This window comes from Thalia democratica, chromosome 4, assembly GCF_965202585.1.
Source record: "Thalia democratica chromosome 4, ktThaDemo2.hap1.1, whole genome shotgun sequence".
NCBI lineage: Eukaryota > Metazoa > Chordata > Thaliacea > Salpida > Salpidae > Thalia > Thalia democratica.
In genome coordinates this window covers 13,438,365-13,460,795 of record NC_139168.1, presented here as the reverse complement: position 1 = coordinate 13,460,795, position 22,431 = coordinate 13,438,365, and the positions used below count along the sequence as shown (strand labels likewise).

At 23.4% G+C, this 22,431-nt stretch overlaps 2 protein-coding genes across 2 annotated transcripts in view; one reads left to right on the top strand and one right to left on the bottom strand.

Annotated features, from left to right (window-relative positions):
• Positions 1–1,899: 1,899 nt before the first annotated feature.
• LOC145834927 (uncharacterized) lies at positions 1,900–8,428 on the bottom strand. Its single transcript, XM_082942458.1, has 9 exons — positions 8,355–8,428; positions 7,881–7,972; positions 7,281–7,423; positions 5,829–5,941; positions 5,298–5,399; positions 3,849–3,929; positions 3,599–3,698; positions 3,222–3,292; positions 1,900–2,329 (listed from the first exon to the last, which is right to left on the bottom strand). Exons 1-9 carry the CDS (start codon positions 8,403–8,405, stop codon positions 2,162–2,164), a joined length of 921 nt encoding a protein of 306 aa, XP_082798584.1. The 5' UTR covers positions 8,406–8,428; the 3' UTR covers positions 1,900–2,161.
• Positions 8,429–16,027: 7,599 nt separating this feature from the next.
• LOC145833039 (collagen alpha-1(XIV) chain-like) overlaps positions 16,028–22,431 on the top strand; it is a 43,924-nt gene continuing 37,520 nt past the window's right edge. The window contains exons 1-3 of the mRNA XM_082940241.1: positions 16,028–16,172; positions 20,451–20,557; positions 21,536–21,646. Coding sequence (XP_082796367.1) covers positions 16,028–16,172; positions 20,451–20,557; positions 21,536–21,646 — 363 coding nt within the window. The remainder of the gene's footprint in view (positions 16,173–20,450; positions 20,558–21,535; positions 21,647–22,431) is intronic.

Genomic DNA, 22,431 nt, shown 5'->3' with positions numbered 1-22,431 from the left:
ATTTTATACCATCCATTATATTGTTCTAAATAAGCTCTAAGCTTTTATGTGTTTTTTTCGTATAAAGTTAGGTTTGTGTGTTTTATTGAACACATTAAACTTAAATTTTAACAATTTTTTCAAAAACTTTTTGTGTCTAAAATTTTATTTAATTTACAGCTCAAAAAACAAAACGGTATTTGAAGAATTTCTTACTAACGTTTTTGTTACTGTTTTGAAACTAAAAAAATATTCTATCCAGGTATAATTCAGTTTACAAAACAAACATAAACATTGTACAAAAGGTATATTTGTATAATTTGAATTTTACAAAATTGAAGCTTTTTTAATGATCAATAAAAAATGATTTACAATTTGGGATCTGTAATTTTTTACGAATACTTTTAAACTTATTAACTGATTCCTACACAAACAATCTCCCATTTGCAGAACCAACACTTTAGCTAATGCAGTTTAAAATTAATGTATTCAAACACTTAATGATTTTTTAATATAGTGTGTATTTAAACTAATTTTAAATAGAAAGTTCAATAGAATACATCAGTGTATTACAGTATTCTTCAAATTTAAATTTTGTGTGCTCTGTTAATGTGTAAAAAATTGTGCGCACTAGGTATAAATTGACATATTTTTTTGTTAGACAGCTACTATTGTTATGTTAGTTTTAGTTAGTACTTCATTAAAAATTTCAATATGTTATGAGACACTAGTATCAAAACTAGGGTTTGAAATAAAACAAGATAAATATTTATTTGTTTCAAATATAATCTTTTATCACGGTTTCTATTCAAACTAAAGGAAACAATAGCATGCCTAATCAATTCCAAAAATATCATGTGTAACATTTCAAATAGTTTCTAGTTTAGTCGATTTAAATGTGCTTATTAATGATAATACTACTATTCATCAACACTTAACATAAAAAAAAATATTTGTTTTACTAGTGCTGAAATCCTATATAACACAAAGAGATATAGAATACACTCGGAATTTGTTGATTATATGTCATAAACTATCATAAAACATAATTAATTAGATTAAAATGGAAATACAAATTCTGTTTTGTTTTTATTACTTAAAATACACACTATTGAAATTATAAATAATATTAGTACTATTACGTATTAATTTAAGTTCATAGTGTTTTTAGAACTTGTTTGAAATTAGAGTTTGGTATTTAAATTTTAATCGTTATTTTCGTAATAGATAATCTTTAGTTTTTATATAATTCTAACAAATATTCTTATTATAGTTGTAAGTAAAAAAAATGTATTAACTTCATTAGTCGATTTAATTGTATCACCTTAATCTTACATAAAAAACAATTCACATTTTTTATAGTAAGCAAACAAACATATTAAAAATAAAATTGATTTTATTCTAACTAAAATTCAAATACTTTAATAAAGTAAATAAAACTTAGATTAAAAATAATATAATAAAATCACTATATAACTAAATATATTAGTTTTTTTCATTTCTTAAACTGGAGTTAAAAACTAAAAGTAAGCATTTAAATGTTTTTTAACTTTAACAGCAAAACTGATTTAAAAAATCTTGTATCAAAAAAGTAATTCAAGTTTAAGTATTAAAACAAAACATATTATTAAAAACACAAGTGCACAGTCTGTAAGAACAATTGTTGAATAAAATGTAAACTTAACAATGTAAAAATCTTTCAATTTCTTAATACAAGTAAAATTTCCTAAAAAACTAGTAAGTTTTCAAGTTAATAAAAAACCAAAAATATAGACACTAAATATCAGGAACAAAATTTTGGAACTGTTTCAATTTAACATTCTAAGTTAAGATTTTCATGGAAATTCTTTATAAGCACTCATTTAGATTTGCATAACTAAAAAAAGATAAAAAAATTGTTTTAAAACTTAGTACGTTTTACTTAATAAAAAAGAACCAAAATTTTAAATTAAACAAAATATTTTACGTTTTAGTAGAACACTTTAACACTTTTTAATATCTAGAAAACATGAATTTGTAAGTTTTTAAGAATATGCATAATTATAATCGTAATTGTAGATCTTAAAAAAAACTTAATACTGAGCTAACATTTTAGAAGCAATCATGGAACTTTTTAATCTATATTTAAAATAAACCTTAATTTTAAAAATTATCCTAAAGGTATGAAAAATTCGGGCAGTTTTTAAATGTCAAGAAATTCCATTTTGTCCACTAAACTGCCTACCGAGCTTCCATCAGAATTGTCTCTCTCTTTTTTATTTCTCTCGTTTTCCATTCTCTCGTTTTTCCTTCTTTCCGCAGCTCTCATCTTCTTATCTCGTTTTGTTTCTTTTCTCTTTTTCTTGTTCGACTATTAGTATTTAATGTATATTATTTATTTAAAAAATCTATGTTATATAATATTTCATAAGACATTTCAAACTGAATATATATAACTGTATAACGGAGATGTTTTAGTTTTAAAGTTACTGAATATTAAAAATTGATGAAGTAGTAACTAAAATTTAAATTATTTAAAAACTTTTCTAAAGATAAAAATTAACCAAATAAAGGCATCAAACCCTAGAGCTCTAATTAAGCAGAGCTCACTAATTAAAAACAAAAACAAATGTTTCTGTAAAACGTCAAAAGTTATACTGTTGTTCAAACTTGGGTGTTTAAACCTAGTTTTTATTGTTTGATAAAACTTCACACTTGTTCCTTTGGTGCAAGTATACATTTTTATGTTAACTGCATTTACCAAAATCTAAATACTATTTAATACTTATTTTTAAATATACATGGCTGATTTTTCATCTACATATTTTGTTTGTCATTAAATGTTTTTATCACTGTTTTATTCGGCTTGAAAACATTGAAATTTGGTCATGATACAAGTTTTCGCTAAATAATGCAATAGTTATTAAGTAATTTTTAGAAAATATAAGTTGTTCGAGTAACTTAATTATTATTTCCGCACTTCAAATGTCAAAATTTAACATAACTGAACTTCTGCAAATGTTCAAAACTTTCAAAATCACATGTTGTTGCATATTATAAAATAAAAAGTTGTTGAAGTTCAACTGCAGCTGTCTAATAAAAATAATAAAATAAAAATTGTAGATGATCTAACCAGCTGCAAACTTTACAAATTGATAAACAATTTTCAACTTATTAATTTAGCTTATTCCTTAGATACTTTTTAGTAACAATCTTCTATAGAAAAATTGTCAAAAGAAAAAAAGTATAAAAATGAAACTAACTTTTCCATGTAAATTTTGCTTGTTTTTTGAAGGTTTTGTTGATTTATCTTCTTCATTGTTGTTATTAGAGTCTAAATATTCAAAAACAACTATTGAGTGTTATCATTTTATAGAAAGGTTTAAGATCTAAGTACGATTAATGGAGTAAATTTCTTTTAAAAACTAAACACCTATATATTAATCGCACTTTTTTTTTATATCCCGATGATTTTTTAAACAAGGTTATACTTGAATATCAAAATTTAAACTTTGAAAATGTCAATTTGTTAAAGATCTCGTTTTCAATGATTTAAAAAATTATACTAAACACAATATAATTCATACAGTTCAAAAAATAAAAACCATATAATTCAAAAGTTTAAATAAAAATAAACTACCTAATTCATTGGCAAATTCTTGTAGTTGTAGTAATATTGAAATTGTTTCATTTTCATCATTGTTACAATCTTCCAATGTGTCTTTTATTGTTTTTAGATCCTAAAATTAGATGATAAGCAAAACTTTAAAAGGACAAATTGAATTAGAAAAAATTACTTATACTTGATGGTAAAAAAAAACATTAGCATTCATAATCTAAACCTGTATATAATATGAATTTTACTTATCTAAAAAGTATAAAAAACTTACTTTGTAACCAGTTACTTTTTGGATATTTTTAATTTGTTTTTCCAGTTTACTATCTAGTTGACTATTTGAGCTTTTGCTGAGCTGTTTAAAAAAAAACATTTAAAAAACTTGTTAAATAAAAGTCACATTATAATTAAAACAAGCAGAATAAAATAAAACGGTAAGAATTTTAAATTTACTAGTAATAAATAGATAATTCATAACAGAGTAGTTGGGACTTATGAAGCATTGGCAGGTGTCTAAAAGTAAGGAGTAGTAAATGTAGGAAACACTTACCAGGGTTGCCAAATAGTTTTGGCAAATTTTCATTAGATTTTTAGTAATTACTTCCAGGTTTTTAAAATTAGACATTTTAGGGTCTATTTTGAGTTTAAAATTAAGTTTAAGGTAAAAAACTGTGTTAAATAGTATAACAACATAAAAAAGATATCTTAAAGCTTCTTTAAATATGTTTGTTAAATTAAAAAAATGTTTGATGATCACAAAAATGTTATCAATATGATAGATTTTTTGCGTCAAAAAGAAATTTTACTACTGTAACTTACATTTAAAGTTGTTTAAATTTCCTGGTTTTTCAGTGATTTTGGCTCAAAATTCTAGGTTTATTTTCAAAATTTCTCAAATTCCAGGATTTTAGTAACTCTGACTTACACAATATGTTTGTTTATTTTTTGTTAAAGGATAAGTTAAAAATACTTGTTATTTAACAAGATTAAAATAAAACGGTACTTGTTCATTGTATATTTTCATCAAAAAATTTTTATCGAAAATTTGGTTTTGAAGAATTTTTCTCAACAAAAAGATTAGTCCCAAAACATATACTTCTACCTGAACAATCAGATATTGTACACACTTGAACAATTTATAATTGTGTAGTTTAATATTCTTCTAAGTATGTTATAAATTTAAAGAAAATTACAAAACTATACAGCTGTCTACTCAAGCGTTTTTTAAAATGAGATCACATGAAAGTAAAGTACATAGAAACTATTTTACTACATACAGATTAATGATAATCCTTTGATAGTTAACTACTACATTAACTATAATTTAAAAGGCTAGACATAATCAGTTTCGAAATATAACAGAGTTTTTATTACTGTTCTACTGTGGACAGAGTTTGACAGGTTTGAAAACCACTGTGTTTTACTAATCAAAACTTTATCTTATTAATAACATAAAAATACATAAAAAAAAACATTGTAAAACCTTTTAGTTTCATTTACTAATATTTCATGTTTTGGTTTTTAATTTTTATTTAGCATAAAAATATTAAGTATGTATAAAAATAATTTAAAATATTTTAATCAAAAAATTAGTATTTTTTAGTAAAAAAAATTGTTATCTAATGTTTAAAAAATATAAGATACAGTTATCCTAGAATGAAACTTAAACCTGAACATTATTTCAAATTAAACTACCTTTTATCACTATTCAAACAAAACTTACTTGTAATTGAGAGTTTTCATCTTTCAAAGTAACACTCCAGTAATGTTCATCCAACAAGGCGATGTTAAGTTGCTTTCTTGCTTGAGTGCAACCGCATCTTACCTGTAAATTTATAAAAAATATATTAGATTACTATAAAAATTTCGAAATTACGTCAAGTACATCTTGTTTGGCTGAAAAAAAAAATACAAATTTAATATAATTATGTAACGTTATTTTAATTATTGTATTATAAATTAAATTAAATTAAAATTGACATTTTAGTTGCAACCACATCTTACCTGTAAGTTAATTAAAAATCTATTAGATTATTATAAAAATTTAGGAACTTTGAAAAGCACATTTTAGTTAGAGGGGAAAAATGTCAATATAATTACATTTAATAACTTTTTTTTTCAGTATTTAACATCTTAATATAAGTAATGTTAAGGTTGACAAATTTATTGTGTTTGAAACCGGAGGCAGTTAATTGTATTTCATAAAACTTGTAATATTAAAAACAACTTAGGTTTTAAGTATCAAACAACTAACAGTCCAAACAGGTGCTGATAGTTGGTGGATGTTTATATCAGTTTTGTTGTTTTTAGCAAACGCCACTATGGCATCGTTTCCCGCGAACGTCCCATATTCTCCCAGTTCCTTCACTGTATATTTGATTATACTACTATATATTAATCTTATAATCATATATGATTTGATATAATATCTACTTTAAATACTAGATTTCTATAAGTAAATCAAACGTGAAGTTTTAAGTATAGTCCAATGAATGTTTATTAATTAATGAGAATTTCTTATTTCTGGAGATCTGGCAAGTCTGCTTTAATTTTTTTTTTAGTTCGTGTATTATTAAAAACGAAAGTATTTGGTGTAGCTAGCACAAATAAAAACTTTAAGTATTAGTATCCAAAATTTTAAATAGAAAAGATGATAATAATAAAAATCTGTTGTACAGTAAACCAAAAATAAATTGATCAATTATATTGGAATATTATATTTTTTATAAAATTTATCATTTAATCCGATCTGTTTATTTATAAAAAAATAACTGAAAATGAGTCATAAATATTGTATAAAAAAGTTATAACATAGAGACATTAGTTTCTAAAATTTGAAACACTGTGCACTGCATCATATAAAAATACTTGCATTAACAAATAAAGTCTAAAAATGTGTTGTAAAAGTTTTTAAACAAAATATAGATTATAAATCAACAAACGCTAATAACTTAATTACTTAAATTAATAGAATTATAGTGGGTAAACTTTCAAATATTGTAAAGAATGTTTCTGAGTATGGAAATTTATCATCATGCTTAATTCTTTTTGATATACAAAAATTCTAAACAGATTTAACTACATCAAAAGTAAAATTTCAAAAATAGATGCCAACTTAATATTTATAAAACCTAAAAAATAAATACATGAAACTTTCTGACAATATTATTTATTGTCTATGGTGTTTTTATAAAAGAGCAACATTACAAATGACTTACTTTTAACTTTAGCAAGTTTCTATATTCCAAAAATAACTTTTTAGCATGAGGATGGGCAGATTTTAAGTCAGTGGAACAGAGTAACTAAAGTAAAATACTTTGCAGGCTTGACTTGATAAAAAATCTTTGCAGACTGGGTAATTAAAAAAAATTAAAATAATGAAATTACAAAATAGTAAAATTGCAATAATCATTCTACGAGTTTTTATGCACACTTAAAATTAAGTTAAGATCACATTCTAGAAAATTTGTCTTAAAATTTTATTTTTATTTGTTTTTTAGTGGGTTTTTAAACCTAAAAATATGTTAAGGCCTAGATCTGACCTATTAACTATAAAAGTTTGCCAACCCTAAATTTTAAAACTGTTTAATTTCACAAATAAATTATTATAATTAAATATATTACAGCTTACCTTTAAATAAGAGACAATTTTTATTGAATAAAATATTTGACTCCCCATATTTTCTTAATATCACAAAAAACTCACTGTAATCGTCGAAGTCGCCCTCCACAAAAGGCTGAAACTCCTCCTTATGATCTCGCATGTACCTGACTGTCTCCTTCCTGTAGTGCATGTGGGAGCTCTGGTTTCCATGCAGCTGGTGAGAAAATGACCTGAACAAGCAGTTCCTGTGGGAGATAATAAAAAACATATTTTTATAAAAAAATAACAGTTTTCTAGAGTTTAAATATAAAATACAAATCAACTTCAAGCAGATTTAAACAAGCAGATTCTGGAAATAATATAAAGTTGTGAGTAAAAACTTATACCAAGTAAGTAAACTTTTCTTTATTCAACTGAAAAGTTAATGTTTTAAGTTTTCTAAATACTTAAATTTGTTCATATATTAACCAAAAAAAACTAGTTAAAAAACTATTGAATCAATTTGATATAAACAAAATTTTTGTTATTTTCTTTTCAGTCAATAAACACAAATCAATTCTTAAAGCTGAAATTTAATTATAATTAATTAAATAAAGATTTTCATTTTTAGATAATATAGTTTTTTATTATAACCCCATAAAATAGACTTTGAAAGAATTAAAAAATAAAATTTATAAAACAAATAAATGTTAAATAGCTCACCCATCACCAACAATGTCTTGCATTAGTAGGCCATTTCTTTCCAGCTGGTCTGATAACTGTTTTTCTTCATTTGTGTCAAAACCACCATTTGCCTGATAAACAACAGTTCACATAGTAGATGTGTTTTAAAAACTTTTTAAATTCCATATTTTAAGTCTTTGTAATTCAAAGTATTATATCATTTATGTTTTTGTCTAAGTTTAAATTTTCAGCATAATAAAAAAAAGTCTATTTATATACCGAAGTTGGACATACATTTTGAGTTAAAAACGTAAAATTAGCAAAAGTTTAAGATCTATAAACAACTTTTAATGTTGCTTCAAATAAAAAATTTCGAAATAAAAATGTAGCTATCAAATATACCTAACATTTAATCACTATTGTATTAATAGTAGTTGAGAAATTCATTTTTACTTATTTAGCTGAACATTAAAAAAATATTTTGTATTAACTTATTAACAAACATTAAATCACCTTTTTTCCATTATCAATAGCATTTCTTCTCTGTCTTCTTGTCTTTCCCATTTTTAGATTATTTTAAAAACCAGTTAACTAAATCACTGCAAGAAACAAAAAAATTGAAATATATGAATAAAACTTTAATAGATATATGGTATACAGTTAATTTAGCTATGATATTTTTTATTTTAGGAGTGAGTTTTACACAAGAGTGTTTTAACAATCTTTAAAAAAAATGATATCATGTTTGCTATTTTATTTTAATTTCTAAAAACTAGTCCTGTTGAATTTATTTAATAAAGTAAGACCAAAGTGCATAGGGTGTGATATTTTCAGTAACATTTTTTGTAGATTTTAATACTCTTTTTAGTGTGAAAAAATTTTGAACAAATAGGAACACAAAAAAGTAATTATGTCATGTTTGCAACACATAGAGACAAAAATAATTGCTCTAGTCAGCAGGAATTTATTTAAAAAATTTCTAGTGTGTCTTTCTTTGACCATAGGCGTATTTGTAGTAATATATTATTTAAAAGTTACCTAGAATGTGAAAAAAAAAACATTTTTTTAGAAGTATAACAGCCTGAAAATGTAAAATTTAAAAATAAATTATAAAGTATTTTATAGCTTTTAATAATTTACAAAAATACTACTTTGAGCAAAATTCACTTAAGCTAAACACATTTTTGTAATTTTAAAAGTAATTATATTCTACTATTTTGGTGGTGTTTTAATAGAATTTTTATGATAAAAAAATTAATCTATCAGTTATAAACTTAATATAGCTTTAACTGTTCAAGATAATTACTTAAATTAAAATTAACAACTTTTCAATTTTTTTATATATTAACAGAAGTCATAAATTTAACACTAAAATAATAATTTTTTTATACAATAAACTTAATTAAGTAACTAAGCAAAAATGTTTATTAGAAAATTAATTCAATAGGTTACTATAGAAATTAATTAATAGAATTAAAGTTATCTAAAAATATAAAAAACTTAAACACTATAAGTACTCAATATCATTTGAAATATCTTATGCTTTTGTCAGGATGGCCACTGGTTTTGTATAAACTTCATCTAGGTGTATTAAATTAAAAATTTTACAACAATAAGTATTAAAAAAAACATAACCATCTCACAAGTTTTTCAGAAACAAACTATTATTTCCCTGAGTAAATAGTCTCTATGGTCCTAAGTCATTATCTGATCTTGGTTGTAAACTATTGGAAGAATTGCCAAGAAACTTAAAAATCAGAGCTATCTATTCATTCTGGACCAAGAGATTATTTACTTAAAAAGTCAATCAGAAAAATGTCAAGCTTTATCTTTACTCAACATTAGTTGAACTTATATCTTTGTTTTTTATTTTTTTGGACTGATTGCTGTTAGTCTCATAGACCAGGTGTAAGCAGAGCTGGATTGGTCTAAGTTGTTTTTTATTATGTCTTTTATTATTTTTTTTCGGTTTCTTGATTAAACATATAATAAGTTGATTCATCTTTATTGACAGTGTGACTAAACAAGTAGGTGTATTGTTTAATATATTTTAATCTTTTTATTAGATTATAAGTGTTATATCTGTTTTATAAGATAGAAATCCTAAATTTAGGTGTATTTGTATAAGATTCTTATATATTTTTTGTTTGTTTTATCCTATTTGTTAAAATTTTTTGGTTTTATGTTTACAAAAATTTTATGTAACTGACTTGAAATGCTATTTTATTATTTCAGAGTATTTTTAAAGTTCTATTATTTTAATATTTTTGTCAAGGTTTAGCTGTTCAGTAGTAGGATTGATTTTATTTTAAGCACTTTAAACAAGTTCAATCAACTACTAGTGCTAGATTTTAATGATTAAAACTTAAATGTTTATATTCATTAAAAAAAGTGAAGGCCATAGGGGGGTTAGCTATGTTTTTTACAAGTTTACCTTGTTTTGTAGAGTTTTTATTAAGCTTTAAGTTGTTTAAAAAAATGTTCATTAGATATAACCAGTCAAAGTAAGTCGGGCTGCATAATAGGTTCCCTATGGGAAGGGAAAACTAAAACAGCAAAAAAAAATATTTTATTTAAAAATATCTCCTAAACTTTTCAAGCAATCTTTTTCAAACTTTCACAGTCTACTCTTTATACAATAACAAAAAATTGTTACTTAAGACTTAAAAAACTTTAAAGTAAAAATACTTAAAAAAAAGACACTTTATTAAAAAGTTTTGTTCAAATTTTTTATATTTTTAAAAATTATTAATGTTTTTTGACCCCAAAAAATTTGCTGTCCATACCTTTGTATCAGAAAATTTTTACAAAAAATAAATATCTCACAAGTTAAATGATATTTTTTAATTCTGTAAAAACTGGCTTGTAGAATATACTTATAGCTTTTATATAAATACCTAAATACTAAATATTTTTTGTAAAAAATGTGCTAGACCCCTCTATGGCCTTGAGCAACTGTTCAGTAATTTCAAATTTTTACCTTCCTACAAGCACATAAACTGAAAATTTATCAACATTATTTAAAAATAAATGGTGTTCAATCTAAAAGTATTATCATTGTACTAAATATTTTATTTATAGTGGTACTACCAATTCTACCCTCTTATTTAATTTTGAGTTATTTGTTGCACTTTTTATGGTTGCTCTTGTAGAAAGGGCAACAAGAAAAGTTTGAATGTAAATGGTCATAAAATCAAAATCTAGGGGATGAGACAGTGTGAAGCCCATGATAGACTATGGTTTATATGATCATTATTGGCAGAAATGGATTAAAAAAGAGTGCTTTCCATTTTTTAACTTAATTTTTTGTTGTTTTATATATAATTACGTTTTAAATTTTTTGTTCTATTTTTAGTTATTTGTTGTTATTGTATGAAGTTAGTATTAATAACAAGCAAATGGTGCGCAGCTAGATGACCAAAAGGTTTTTCTCAACACCAATTCATTTACCTTAATTGTAAGCTTTCACAAATTTCTTTCTTAAAAAAAATGGACAAGATGTTAAAGTGTATCCAAGTAGTGTATGACTCAATAAGGGCATAGGGAGGTAAAACCTTTTTTTGGTTTTAGATCTTATTTTATATAGTTTTTACTAAGCTACAAGATGCTTTTTACGGATTTTAAAAATTCAAAATAATTTTTGAGATATAGCTGGTCAAAGTTGGAGGCAACAATAGGTTCCTTATGGGAGGCGCAAACTAAAACGGCAAAAATAGACTATTTCACTAAAAATCTATCTTCTTCTACGTTTTTTCAGATAACTACCTCAAATTTTCAGGAAATGTTCCTTGATATATTTAGAAAATTTTGTTGGAAGGAATTAAAAAAAAAAAATTTTACATAAAATTAAACAAAAATAACAGTTTTTTTTAGTTTTTTTGTTATAAAATTTTTATTTTTAAATTTATTAAAAATTTCTTCCAACAGAATTTTCTAATATATCAAAGAACATTTCCTGAAAGTTTGAGGAAGTTATCTAAAAAAATGTAGGAGAAGATAGATTTTTAGTGATTTTTATTTATTTGCTGTTTTAGTTTGCGCCTTCCATAAGGATCCTATTGTTGCCTCCAACTTTGACAGGCTATACCTCAAAAATTATTTTGAATTTTTAAAATCTGTAAAAAGCATCCTGTAGCTTAGTAAAAACTATATAAAATAAGATTAAAAACCAAAAAAGGGTGTTTACACCCCCCTATGCCCATAACCAAAGTATTTTTTGTACACTAGTCCTTGGACTAGAACTTGAAAAGTAGTTTTTGATTGTTCAATGAATTATTGCTGATCCAATTATATTATTACAAGTGGGCACTTGTAATCTAGCTGCAACAGTGGGAGCACTGCTGGTTGTAACAGTGGGAGCACTGCTGGTTGTAATGCTTGTAATGCAAGCTAACATATGTCTAAGTGCTCATTAAAAAAGATACATGTGGCAGCAAAAAAAGCCCAAAAAAATATTCCTCAAATGTTATTTAACTATTATTTAAAGTAAATTACATTAAACATAGTTAGCTATACAAGATATACAGCTGTATATTATCACAATCAATTTAGTAATTCTGAAAGTTGATAAATATGTCTTAAACAAAATGCTTAAATTTAAATAATTGGAGTACCGTGCTAATTAATAACTTTATTAGTTGTTGGTTAAATATTACATTCATGAATAAAAAGTTTAGAGTATACGACAATGCCCTTTTTTAATGAATTCAGTTTAGTTTAAATATACATTACAGATTTTAGTGATCTATAATTCTTCAAAAAAATTGAAATTCTTCAAGATTCATGTTACTACATTAAACACATGCAATGTTGTTTTTAAGCAATTGAGCAACATTGTTCAAAATTTCGGTAGTAAGTAGTTACACCAGAGACTAATATTTTACCGTATCGTATGCTTATTGAAACAAATTTTCTAAAAAGTAGCGTAAATAACAACTATTTTATAACACACTTTTTAGTTAAATAAACATTAAGTAGTGGTTTTTTGATTAATAACTAACAAAGTTTTCTTTAAACTTTTGATAAAAAGATAAATATTTATTTTCTAAAAGAATCATCTTTTTTTCAATACTGCTGTGCTGACATCCGTTTCAACGCGAAGAGCGTCAGTTATCAAAGCAAATAATGTATCAGATCTGGATCTTTTTAAAAAATAGGATCCGGCCGAATCTGGATCCAAACAAAAAGAGGCTAGTTTCGTACGGATCCGAATCTTAGATCGGTAGATCACTAATTTAAGCATTTAAGTATATCTTTGTACAGTATTCAATAATTTAATTATTTATTTTTTGTTTTTAGAACAGAGTTTTTTAACAAATTACTCTGATTGAACGCTTAACGGTTATTTTTTTCATTTTAAATAAAAATGTCATTGTCTAGTTTTAAATCAAATAGTTCAACACCGGCAATCCTATTTTACAGCATAGTTGCCAGACTTCTATTAAAACATCGTTACAAGTTACTCAAGCATAAAATTAAAAGTTACAATTAATAGTTATTTTCAAGTATTCAAAATAATATGTTAATAAAATTCTGTCAGCTCATGTATAACATTAGTGTTACTGTTTATTAAACAAAAACAAAAAGAGCGCACATATTATTTGGTCTTGGGACCTGGTGCACGAAAAACCTTTCGGTTATCGAGTCGCACGCCATCAGGATACCTTATAACTTAACGTCTAGTTCACGACAAAAACTAGATAAAACTAAAAATATATTACACTTTAAAACACAACTTTAATTACGAATACAAAAATTAAATATAAATAAATATTATTTTTATAATAAAATATTTAACCTGCTTGTTATTGCAACATTTAGTTTTAAAAGTCAAAAAAGAAGAAAAACCAGATTGTTGTGATGATTCAGCATTGTTTTGACTGAAACTTTTTTCGAGTCACAAGAAATTTATTAAACAAAAAATTAGGAAGAGAAACCTGTTGTACCCAAGGAATAGTCCTTGCATATACAAAAAATTAGAAAGATTTTAGAAAACTTTTTTTGGTGTTTATTTGCACTTATAACTTTTAAATATGCAGACATTAATTTAACTTTTTTTTTTTAATTTTCCTGTGACAAAACTTGAAAATATTTAAGTTTTTTGTTTTTTAGTTTTAATGGCAATAATTATTTTGTATTTAATTGTTCTTGTGATTATTTTACTATGTTTAGATACTTAAGGTTGCTTAAAGTTATTTTAATCAACTTATAGGTTAAGTAAAAAAATTTTAGCATAAACTTAGGTTGTATCATATTTGTTTTTATTACTCAGGCTGGCTTTTTCTTTTACCGTTATACCCATATGTAAAGATAAACATTAAGCTTATTATAATTTTAACAGCATTTGTTAATTTACACTTGAGTTTTATGAGTAAAAACAAAAACAATCTTTATTATAATGAAGTTAATTACAGTGCAGTTTTCATTTAGACTAGAAAACTACAAAGCAATGTAAAAAAGCCTATTCTTACAACTACTATAAGGAAATTAATAAACTTGTTTTATTTGAAATTTTTAAATTTTACTTTAGATTTGAATAAAATAAGACTTTATCAACAATTCTATGGTCATTTATTTATTTCAAACATAACTTATAATGCTTATTAAACAAGTTTGACAGATTCAATTAGTAGTTGAAAAAAAGAATAAAAAAATCCAATTAAAAATAAGAATGATAATGATAAAGAAACAAAGTTAAATATATATATATATATATAACTCTATGTGTTTATAGAAATTTGATTTAAAATATTTTTAGTTTTTTTGTGTATTTTATCTTTTTCTAAATGATAAAAAAATGTTTGTATTTGAAAATTAAAAAGTGATTCTCAATATTTAAAAAAATTGCACAATAAACTGCAAAATTAAATGTTGTTATTTTTTATTGACTAGAAGTTATAGCTTTGTAGTTTTTTTATTGGTGTGTGAAAAATAAATCTTTTTTATGGTTATTTTTGATAAACAACAAAAGCTTACAAAAGTTTTAGTCAACAGTAAAATCACTAACCTATATTTTTAGAAACAGTTGCTTAAAATTTTCACCCATTTAGCTCATAGTTCTAAAACAAGTTGATATAATTTATTACTTAGTATTTTTTCAGATATATTATAACGCTGCTAAAAAACCTGGAGTCCAGGAAAAACCTGGAATTTGACAATTAAGGCACAAAAAACTTGTAAAAAACTTGAAAAACTTTGAAAACAAACCTGGTATTTTGAACAATAATAACTAAAAAATCTGGTACTTTTAACAATATTTACATGTTAAATAGTAAAGTTTAATTTTGCACAAAAAATCTACTGATTAATTTTTTTTTGTCATCATTAAAAATGTTTTATATTAAAAACACATTTAAAGTAGCTTTACAATATCTTTTCAATGTTTTTATACTACTAAGAACAGTTTTCAACCTTAAATTTTGCTTTAAGCTAAAAATAGACCCAAAAAGTTTACTTTTAAAACTTGGAAGAAATTCAGAAAACCTGGAAGAAACTTCTAAAAAACTGGCCACCCTGTATATTAGTTTGCAGTAGATACAAAGTTTTTTTTCACAAAAATTAAACTTTAGCTAACTAATAAATTTTTAAACTGTTGTAAAAAGGGTTGTTAAAAAATTTAGAAAGAACCTAGATTTTGACAATTTGCTTGAAATAAAACTGAAACTTGAGAAGTTTTGAAAAACCCTGGAAATAATTTTAAATAATTTTAAAGTTTAGTGAAAATAGAATGGAGTAAATTTTGGTTAGGTACAAAAAAAAAAAACAGAATTTTTATTAAAAAACTATTAAAAGTAGCCTATAAGTATCTTGTCAATGCATTCTATTTTACTCAAGACAGATTTATTACCTTAATGTTTTTATACCATAAGTTGACCCAGAAACTTGTATTTTTAAAAAACCTGGAAGAAATTCAGAAAACCTGAAAAAAAAATTCAAAAAATCTATTGCAACCCTTTGTAAGTAGCTTTTAGCAGGGTTGACAAAGTTATTTAGATAAAGAAATAGTTATTTTTGAATATTGAAAAAACATTTGTCTGCTTTTAATTAAAACTTCATACCTAAATATGTGTGTGGCAACATTAAATTTTAAAATGTACAGTTCGTTTTGTATTGTAAAAAACCATCATTTTTTATAAGCTACTTTTTAACCTCAGAAGTTTGATTGCTATTTAAAATAAACTTTAAATATGAGTGAAGGAACATCAGCATTACAAATAGTCAACACAACATCTGAAGTTTTCAGCGATGGACTGCAAAACACCACATCAATTGTGAACTCCACCTTGACAGAAGATATTGTTACAAAGTTCGTTGTTTTGAGTCATTCAGCATGTAGAAACTTTGAATACATTAGTAGTTAATTAAATTTTACGATGGTAATATGGGTTTTGTAGCAATTTGTTATGCAACGTTTGAAAAACATTTGTGTACAACATCAAAAAAATATTTAAATACACTTTGAAATAAGGTTGATAGTAGACATAGTAACCTGTCAAGCTTTATTTAGCTTGAAAACTTTTTGAGCAGAACATATAAAGTCAAACTTTTATGTAAAAATTAAATTAAAGGTGCCTTTTTATTGTTTTCAGGATTTTTAAATTATTATTATGTAACTATTTCGCTACAGTTTTGCTTTGAAGAGTTTGTTTTTGCGTAATTTTTTCGTCGCCCACTCTTAATAAATATATGATTATTTTTAAACTTTTAGTTAAAACAGTTTGATTGTTACCAAAATATTTTCATGTATTTTAAAAATATACTTAATTTATGATTATTGACTTTTTTAGCTAATAGATTTATACACGTTTTATAATTTTATCAGTAATGAAAAATAAAATTAATAACTATTAGTACATAATTGTAAAGTTGTTAAAATTAGTTAAAAAACTGAATAATTTTTTGCTGCTCTTTTATTTTAATTTAAACAGTTTAATAAGTACATCTAAATGTCAAAATTTTAATTTTTATAAAGCCTAAAGTACTTTCAAATTTTCTTCTTCAGTAGGCAATTAAAACTGAATTAATTCAAAATTCTTTGCATATAAAAAAAAAAAAAAAAAGTATAATATGACGTAATTATAAATCAAGTTTTAAAGTAAACTTTGTTTTTAAACGCCTGGCTTTAAAAAAAATTGAAAAGTTTTTCAAATAGTAAATCTTATTAGTATCTCTAGTTTAAACTCGCAAATAAGATAAAAAGCAAAAAAAAAAATGAAATAAAATCAAATCAAAGACAAAGAACTAAATAAAACAGAATTGTTAAATTTTGATGTGTTTGATTTAATGTTTTATAATGCTTTAAAATGTAAAAATAAAATAAAAATAGTAATAAAAATAATAATCGAGCTTATTGTTGGTTAAAGTTAAAAAATCAAAAATAAATAGAGTAAATAATCATAATAAATAAGTCGATAAAAGTAGTAGTGCGTATTACCTTAACTTGTTAAGATATTTAGAAAAGTATAATCAAAAACTTTATAAACATTAAAACATGTCAAATAACAGTATTATAGTCAATTATCTGTAAAGTGGTAATATAGTTTTGTTTATATTTATTGTTGCTTCGAGTTTATTGATCCTTAACAATCTTTGGTCTTTAAACAATCTTTGCGAAAAGGACAATCATTACTAGATACAATTAGATTTACTATTTGAAAAACTTTTCAAATTTTTTTTAAAGTCAGACATTTTAAAACAAAGTTTACTTTAAAAATTGATTTATAATTACGTCATAGTATACTTTTTTAAAACTTTTTATATGCAAGAAATTTTGAATTAATTCAGTTTTAATTGCCTACTGAAGAAGAAAATTTGAAAGTGCTTTAGGCTTTATAACAAGTACTGAAAAATTTGTAGATTTTTTTGTAAAATAGAAAAGATTTTTTTATTTAAAACTAAGTCTAATTTGAAAACGAAATAAACACTATAAAAAGATAATATACAGTTTAATAGTTGTAAAAGAAAAACATTCCAAATTTCTAATTGTAATTTATATTATTGATAAAGTATTTAAAAAAAGTACTAAATAACAACTTTATTTTACGAGTGTGAAGTTAGCTTGAATTTTTTTTTTTAATGTCCAAACTTTGGATCTAATTATTTTCCTTATCTTAATAGCTAATTGAAAACCTTTTTTTTTATTCTAGAGAACGGCCCTACGTCTAAAAACTAAAAAATCCATTGGATTGGGGTTTGTCTTTTGAGTTTGGTCCCTAAGATAATTTTTTTTTTATGAATTATAGTGAAAAAATTGTAATTATTTTTAATTTTTTAGTTAATGTGTGTATAAACGGCTATAATTTTTTTTTTTAATAACCGTCAATATTTTGTACAATTTGGCCTTAATTGGTTTTTTTATGAATTTTACAAATTATGAACTCAAACTTATAAAATAAAAACAATCATAAAAAAAACTCTGTTAAAGCCAAACTATGCAAAATATTAACAGTTAGTAAAATTAAATTTATAGCCGTTTATATACGCACACATTATTAATAAGGTTAAAAAAAAATTTATTATCTTTTTTACTCAAACTCATAAAATATATAAAATTATAAAAAAACCCAATTTTTTCTAAGGGGCCCCACTCAAAAAACGAAACCCCAGTCCAATGGATTTTTTAGTTTTTAAACAAAGGACCGTTCTCTAGAATAAAAAAGGTTTTTAATTAGCTATTAAGATAAGGAAAGTAATTAGATCCAAAGTTTGGACATTTAAAAAAATTATTCAAGCTAACTTCACGTCTTTATTTTTAACCATGTAGTTTTTTCTATAACATTACTTTGTAAAATATTACTTGTTGTAACGTTATAAAAACATCTTGAAATGATTCAGATGACACAATTCTAGATGTTTCTTAACCAATACTTGAACTCTTATCATCTTTATATATGACCAGTACTTTATCTTTTAATTATTATAAAAAATTGTTATAACAAATTAAAACAAAACAGCAAATTAAAAAAAAGTGTTTAGTTTTTTAAAATTTATTTTGATGTTAAATGTAATAAAGCTTAAAGTTAAAAAATAAATCAAACTTAGTTGCTATTTCAGGTTTGAAGATGAAGTTACAGAAAAAACAAAAATTATTAACTTAACTGTTTGGTGTTTAATAATGATATCTGTACTTGGCATCGTAGCATGGAGAAAAAAACATAAGTTCTCATACAGAGTTAGTTTTTGAAAAATATTTATATTTTATTTCACTATATTATCATTATATCATTATTTAATAAATCACTATCAAAAAATCCCCTAATGTAGGATTTTTTAATCTCAAATGTAAATAAACTTTATAATAGTTTATTTTAAATCTTAAGATAAGTTTTTTTTTCATTCTAAAGATATCAAAATTAATTTAAGCTAAAATCTTTTTAGTTTCATCATTTAAATCTTTGATTTATATTATAACCACAAATTAATACTATATAGTTATTTCTTAAGAACATTTAAGCCTATAATTTACAATTCTTATTTGTGAACCAAGCATTCACAAAACCAAACTTTTTTGTGTATACTGTAAATAAAACATCAAAGTATTTCTCTAAAAATTTTGTTTCAACTTTTATTCATAAATAAACATATTGAAATATTTAAGTCTAATGTACCTTGAAAAACTTATGTATTTAACTTAAAAAAACTTTATACAAAAAAAAGTTAATAAATAATAATGTATAATCAAAGGTTAAAATACAAAAGAAAATAGTTTTATATTTAAAAGTTTTTTTATTCTTTTTTTAAAACTTTAAGCTAAAAATAATTTAAGAAGAACTTAACTTTTTGTTATTGAAAAAAAAATAAATATTACGTAAAAATATTATTATAAACTGTTTAGTTTTACAATCAAGGTGTTGAAGTTGTTTTACTACATTGTAAATTAAAACTTATATAATTTAACATTATAGTGAGTTTATAAAAACAAAAGTAATAAAGATTAACTTATGAAGTTTTATCCAATGTAAAATATGAAAAAAATACTTATATTTTGTTACTTAAGTTTTCTAGTTACTATAGCGATAAAACAGCTGCAATTAGTGGTTTTCAAATTTTACCATGCCTGGTCAAAATAGGTTTAAAAATTTTAATATTTGAAACAAAATTTCATAATTTTATGATTTTTTAGAAATGAATCACAAGAAATATATTTGTAATTTTCAATTAAATGCTATGAAATAATTTCTTATATTGTTTACATAATAAAAATTTTCTGTAATGAAAACCACAAGGTTTAACGTTGGAAAACTTTTTTTTAGTTAGGCTTTTATCATTTCATTTACTATTCTTGGCTAAACATTAATGTACTAGTATGGTCAAGACTGAAAAATACTTTTTCAGACTTCATAATTTTTTAGTACCTCTTATAACAAGTTTTAAAAATATGATTTTATCATATTGTATAAGATTATTAAGATTATCAATTAAGTATATGATATGAGTTGAATATGATTTGTTTTTAATACATTTAAGTTGTTTAAAAATAAAATTTTGCTTAAACTTTGATGCTCTTAATCCTAAAATTCAAAGTTAGAATTTATAAAAGGTAGCACTGCAATTTTAAGATATGTTTTACTTCTTAATCAAAACTTTAATAAACTCAATTAATGTTAACAGGTTTGTACCTTGTTTGGGATGTGGACATTGCCTGTTATACTTGGTTTGAGAATAAAAGATTTGAGTATATACAGCAGCTTGGGTCTTCAAATAAGCCTGTTTGTTTGGTTGGTCTACACAGTCCAAACTATTGTTGTGTATATAAGAGCGACTAGAAAACCACTGCGGGGTAACGACCCGAGGTAATTGTTGTTTTTTTTTTAATTATTATTTTTGAATATATAATTTTTAGTGAGTAACATTTAAGGTTTAATTATCAAAAACTAGTTGTATTGCACACTAATATCTATCTCGATAGTTGTTATTCATTTGTAACTTTACAAAATTAATCTTATTTTATTTGGTAAGTTGCTCAGTTTATCATTAATAATTTATAGATAGACTACCAAAATTTTAAAAAAGTGTAGAAAACATAGTTTAGGCGAACTCGAATAATTATTTTATTATTTTTTCATAATATGATTTATTGATGTGTAATGGTTTTTTATTGTGTTTGTACAGAATAATCTTTTTTTAATAACTATTCTAACCAATGATATTAGTTTTGTAATACTTTATATTATTTCAAAAAAGTTTAATGATAAATTTTAAAATCTGTTTATTGCAAATTTTTTATAATACTTAACTACTAATAAGTTTATTATGACTCAAAATTGTAAGTTTCTTACAAACAGTTTTATACATGGATGGTTTTCATCAGTGCTTCAATCTTGCAAAATAGTGTCTGTGACTGGATGTTTTGCCTTTTATGTAAGTTTAATAAATAATAATTTTGCTTAAGTTAAGTAATTAGTTGTAACTGTTATATAAAATTAACGTTAATTTTACAAAGTAACACAAATTTTATTAGGAACTGTCACAAAAAATGTGTTATTATTTTTATGTAAGTATTTAATGATTATTTGTAAGAGATATATCCAAAAGTAAAATAAATATTTTCTCTTATTGACTGAAACTTTTTAAACGTGAAGATTATTTAAATATGTTAATTTTTTAACTCCTGGTAGTTGTAAATTCTAATCTAGTTATAATTAAGCAAAAAAAGAATAAAAAAAGTACTTTAGCAAAAATTAAATTAATTTCAGTTCATCAGTTTTGTCACGGGTTCGAAGATTATATTGTTTGCACTTTATTACGGAGTTCTCACTAGAGATTTCGCAGAAGTGTGCACAGAATACTTGGCTGCAAACTGTGGTGTAAGTTTATTTAAATTTTTAATTTATATTCTATTTATATTTTATTATATTATTAATTTATTTTCTTCATAAACTTTTACGATAGTTTATATATATTAAAAAACTTTAATACAATCCTGATGAACTATAACAGATTTTAAGTAAAACAGCTTAATGTAATATATAAGACAATATTTAAAAACAAGGTAAATTTTGACAAAAAATAAGCTTTTAAAGGTTAGTATTTTTTTTTCAAAGTAAGACCACAGGAATTTTAAGAATTACAATTTTTGTTACTTGAGAAGCTATTATAGTCATTTAGTCCTGTTTAATTTTTAAAAGACTAATAACTGCTTAAGTTTACTCTTAATCATAACATCTAAAATCATAATTCTTTACGTAAATATACAACATTTATTAATTTAGTTCTTTTATTTTAAAACTTATAAGTTTGTTTAACTTTGTTTTAATTTTTCAAAAAAACTTTTAAAAAAGAAAAAAAACAAAGTTAATATTGGTAATTTAATTTTGCAAAGTTTTGTTATAAAAGTTAACACTAAATTTGTTAAAAGATTTAATATTTTTACATGACTAATGTAATTTTTTTTTAAATTTGCAAACTTTATTCTTTGTATCTTTATATTGTTGTTTTTTAAAATTACAAAATAACATTGAAAATTGTTTAGATTGTAATGGTTTAACTTTTCACAAACTGTCTTTATTAAAATTAAAAGTTTTTTTTTAAGTTTTACAACCCTTCAAATTGTGCATTAAAGCCCGTTACTTCATTGATACTTTTGCACCTC

What these genes read in the sequence shown, in the direction of transcription:
- LOC145834927 (XM_082942458.1), bottom strand. Translation starts at nt 8,405, where the DNA reads ATGGGAAAGACAAGAAGACAGAGAAGAAATGCTATTGATAATGGAAAA. An exon ending in CTATTGATAATGGAAAAAAG is followed by an intron (nt 7,973 to 8,354) that starts GTGATTTAATGT and finishes GTTGTTTATCAG; the next exon opens with GCAAATGGTGGTTTTGACAC. An exon ending in TATCAGCACCTGTTTGGACT is followed by an intron (nt 5,400 to 5,828) that starts GTTAGTTGTTTG and finishes ATAAATTTACAG; the next exon opens with GTAAGATGCGGTTGCACTCA.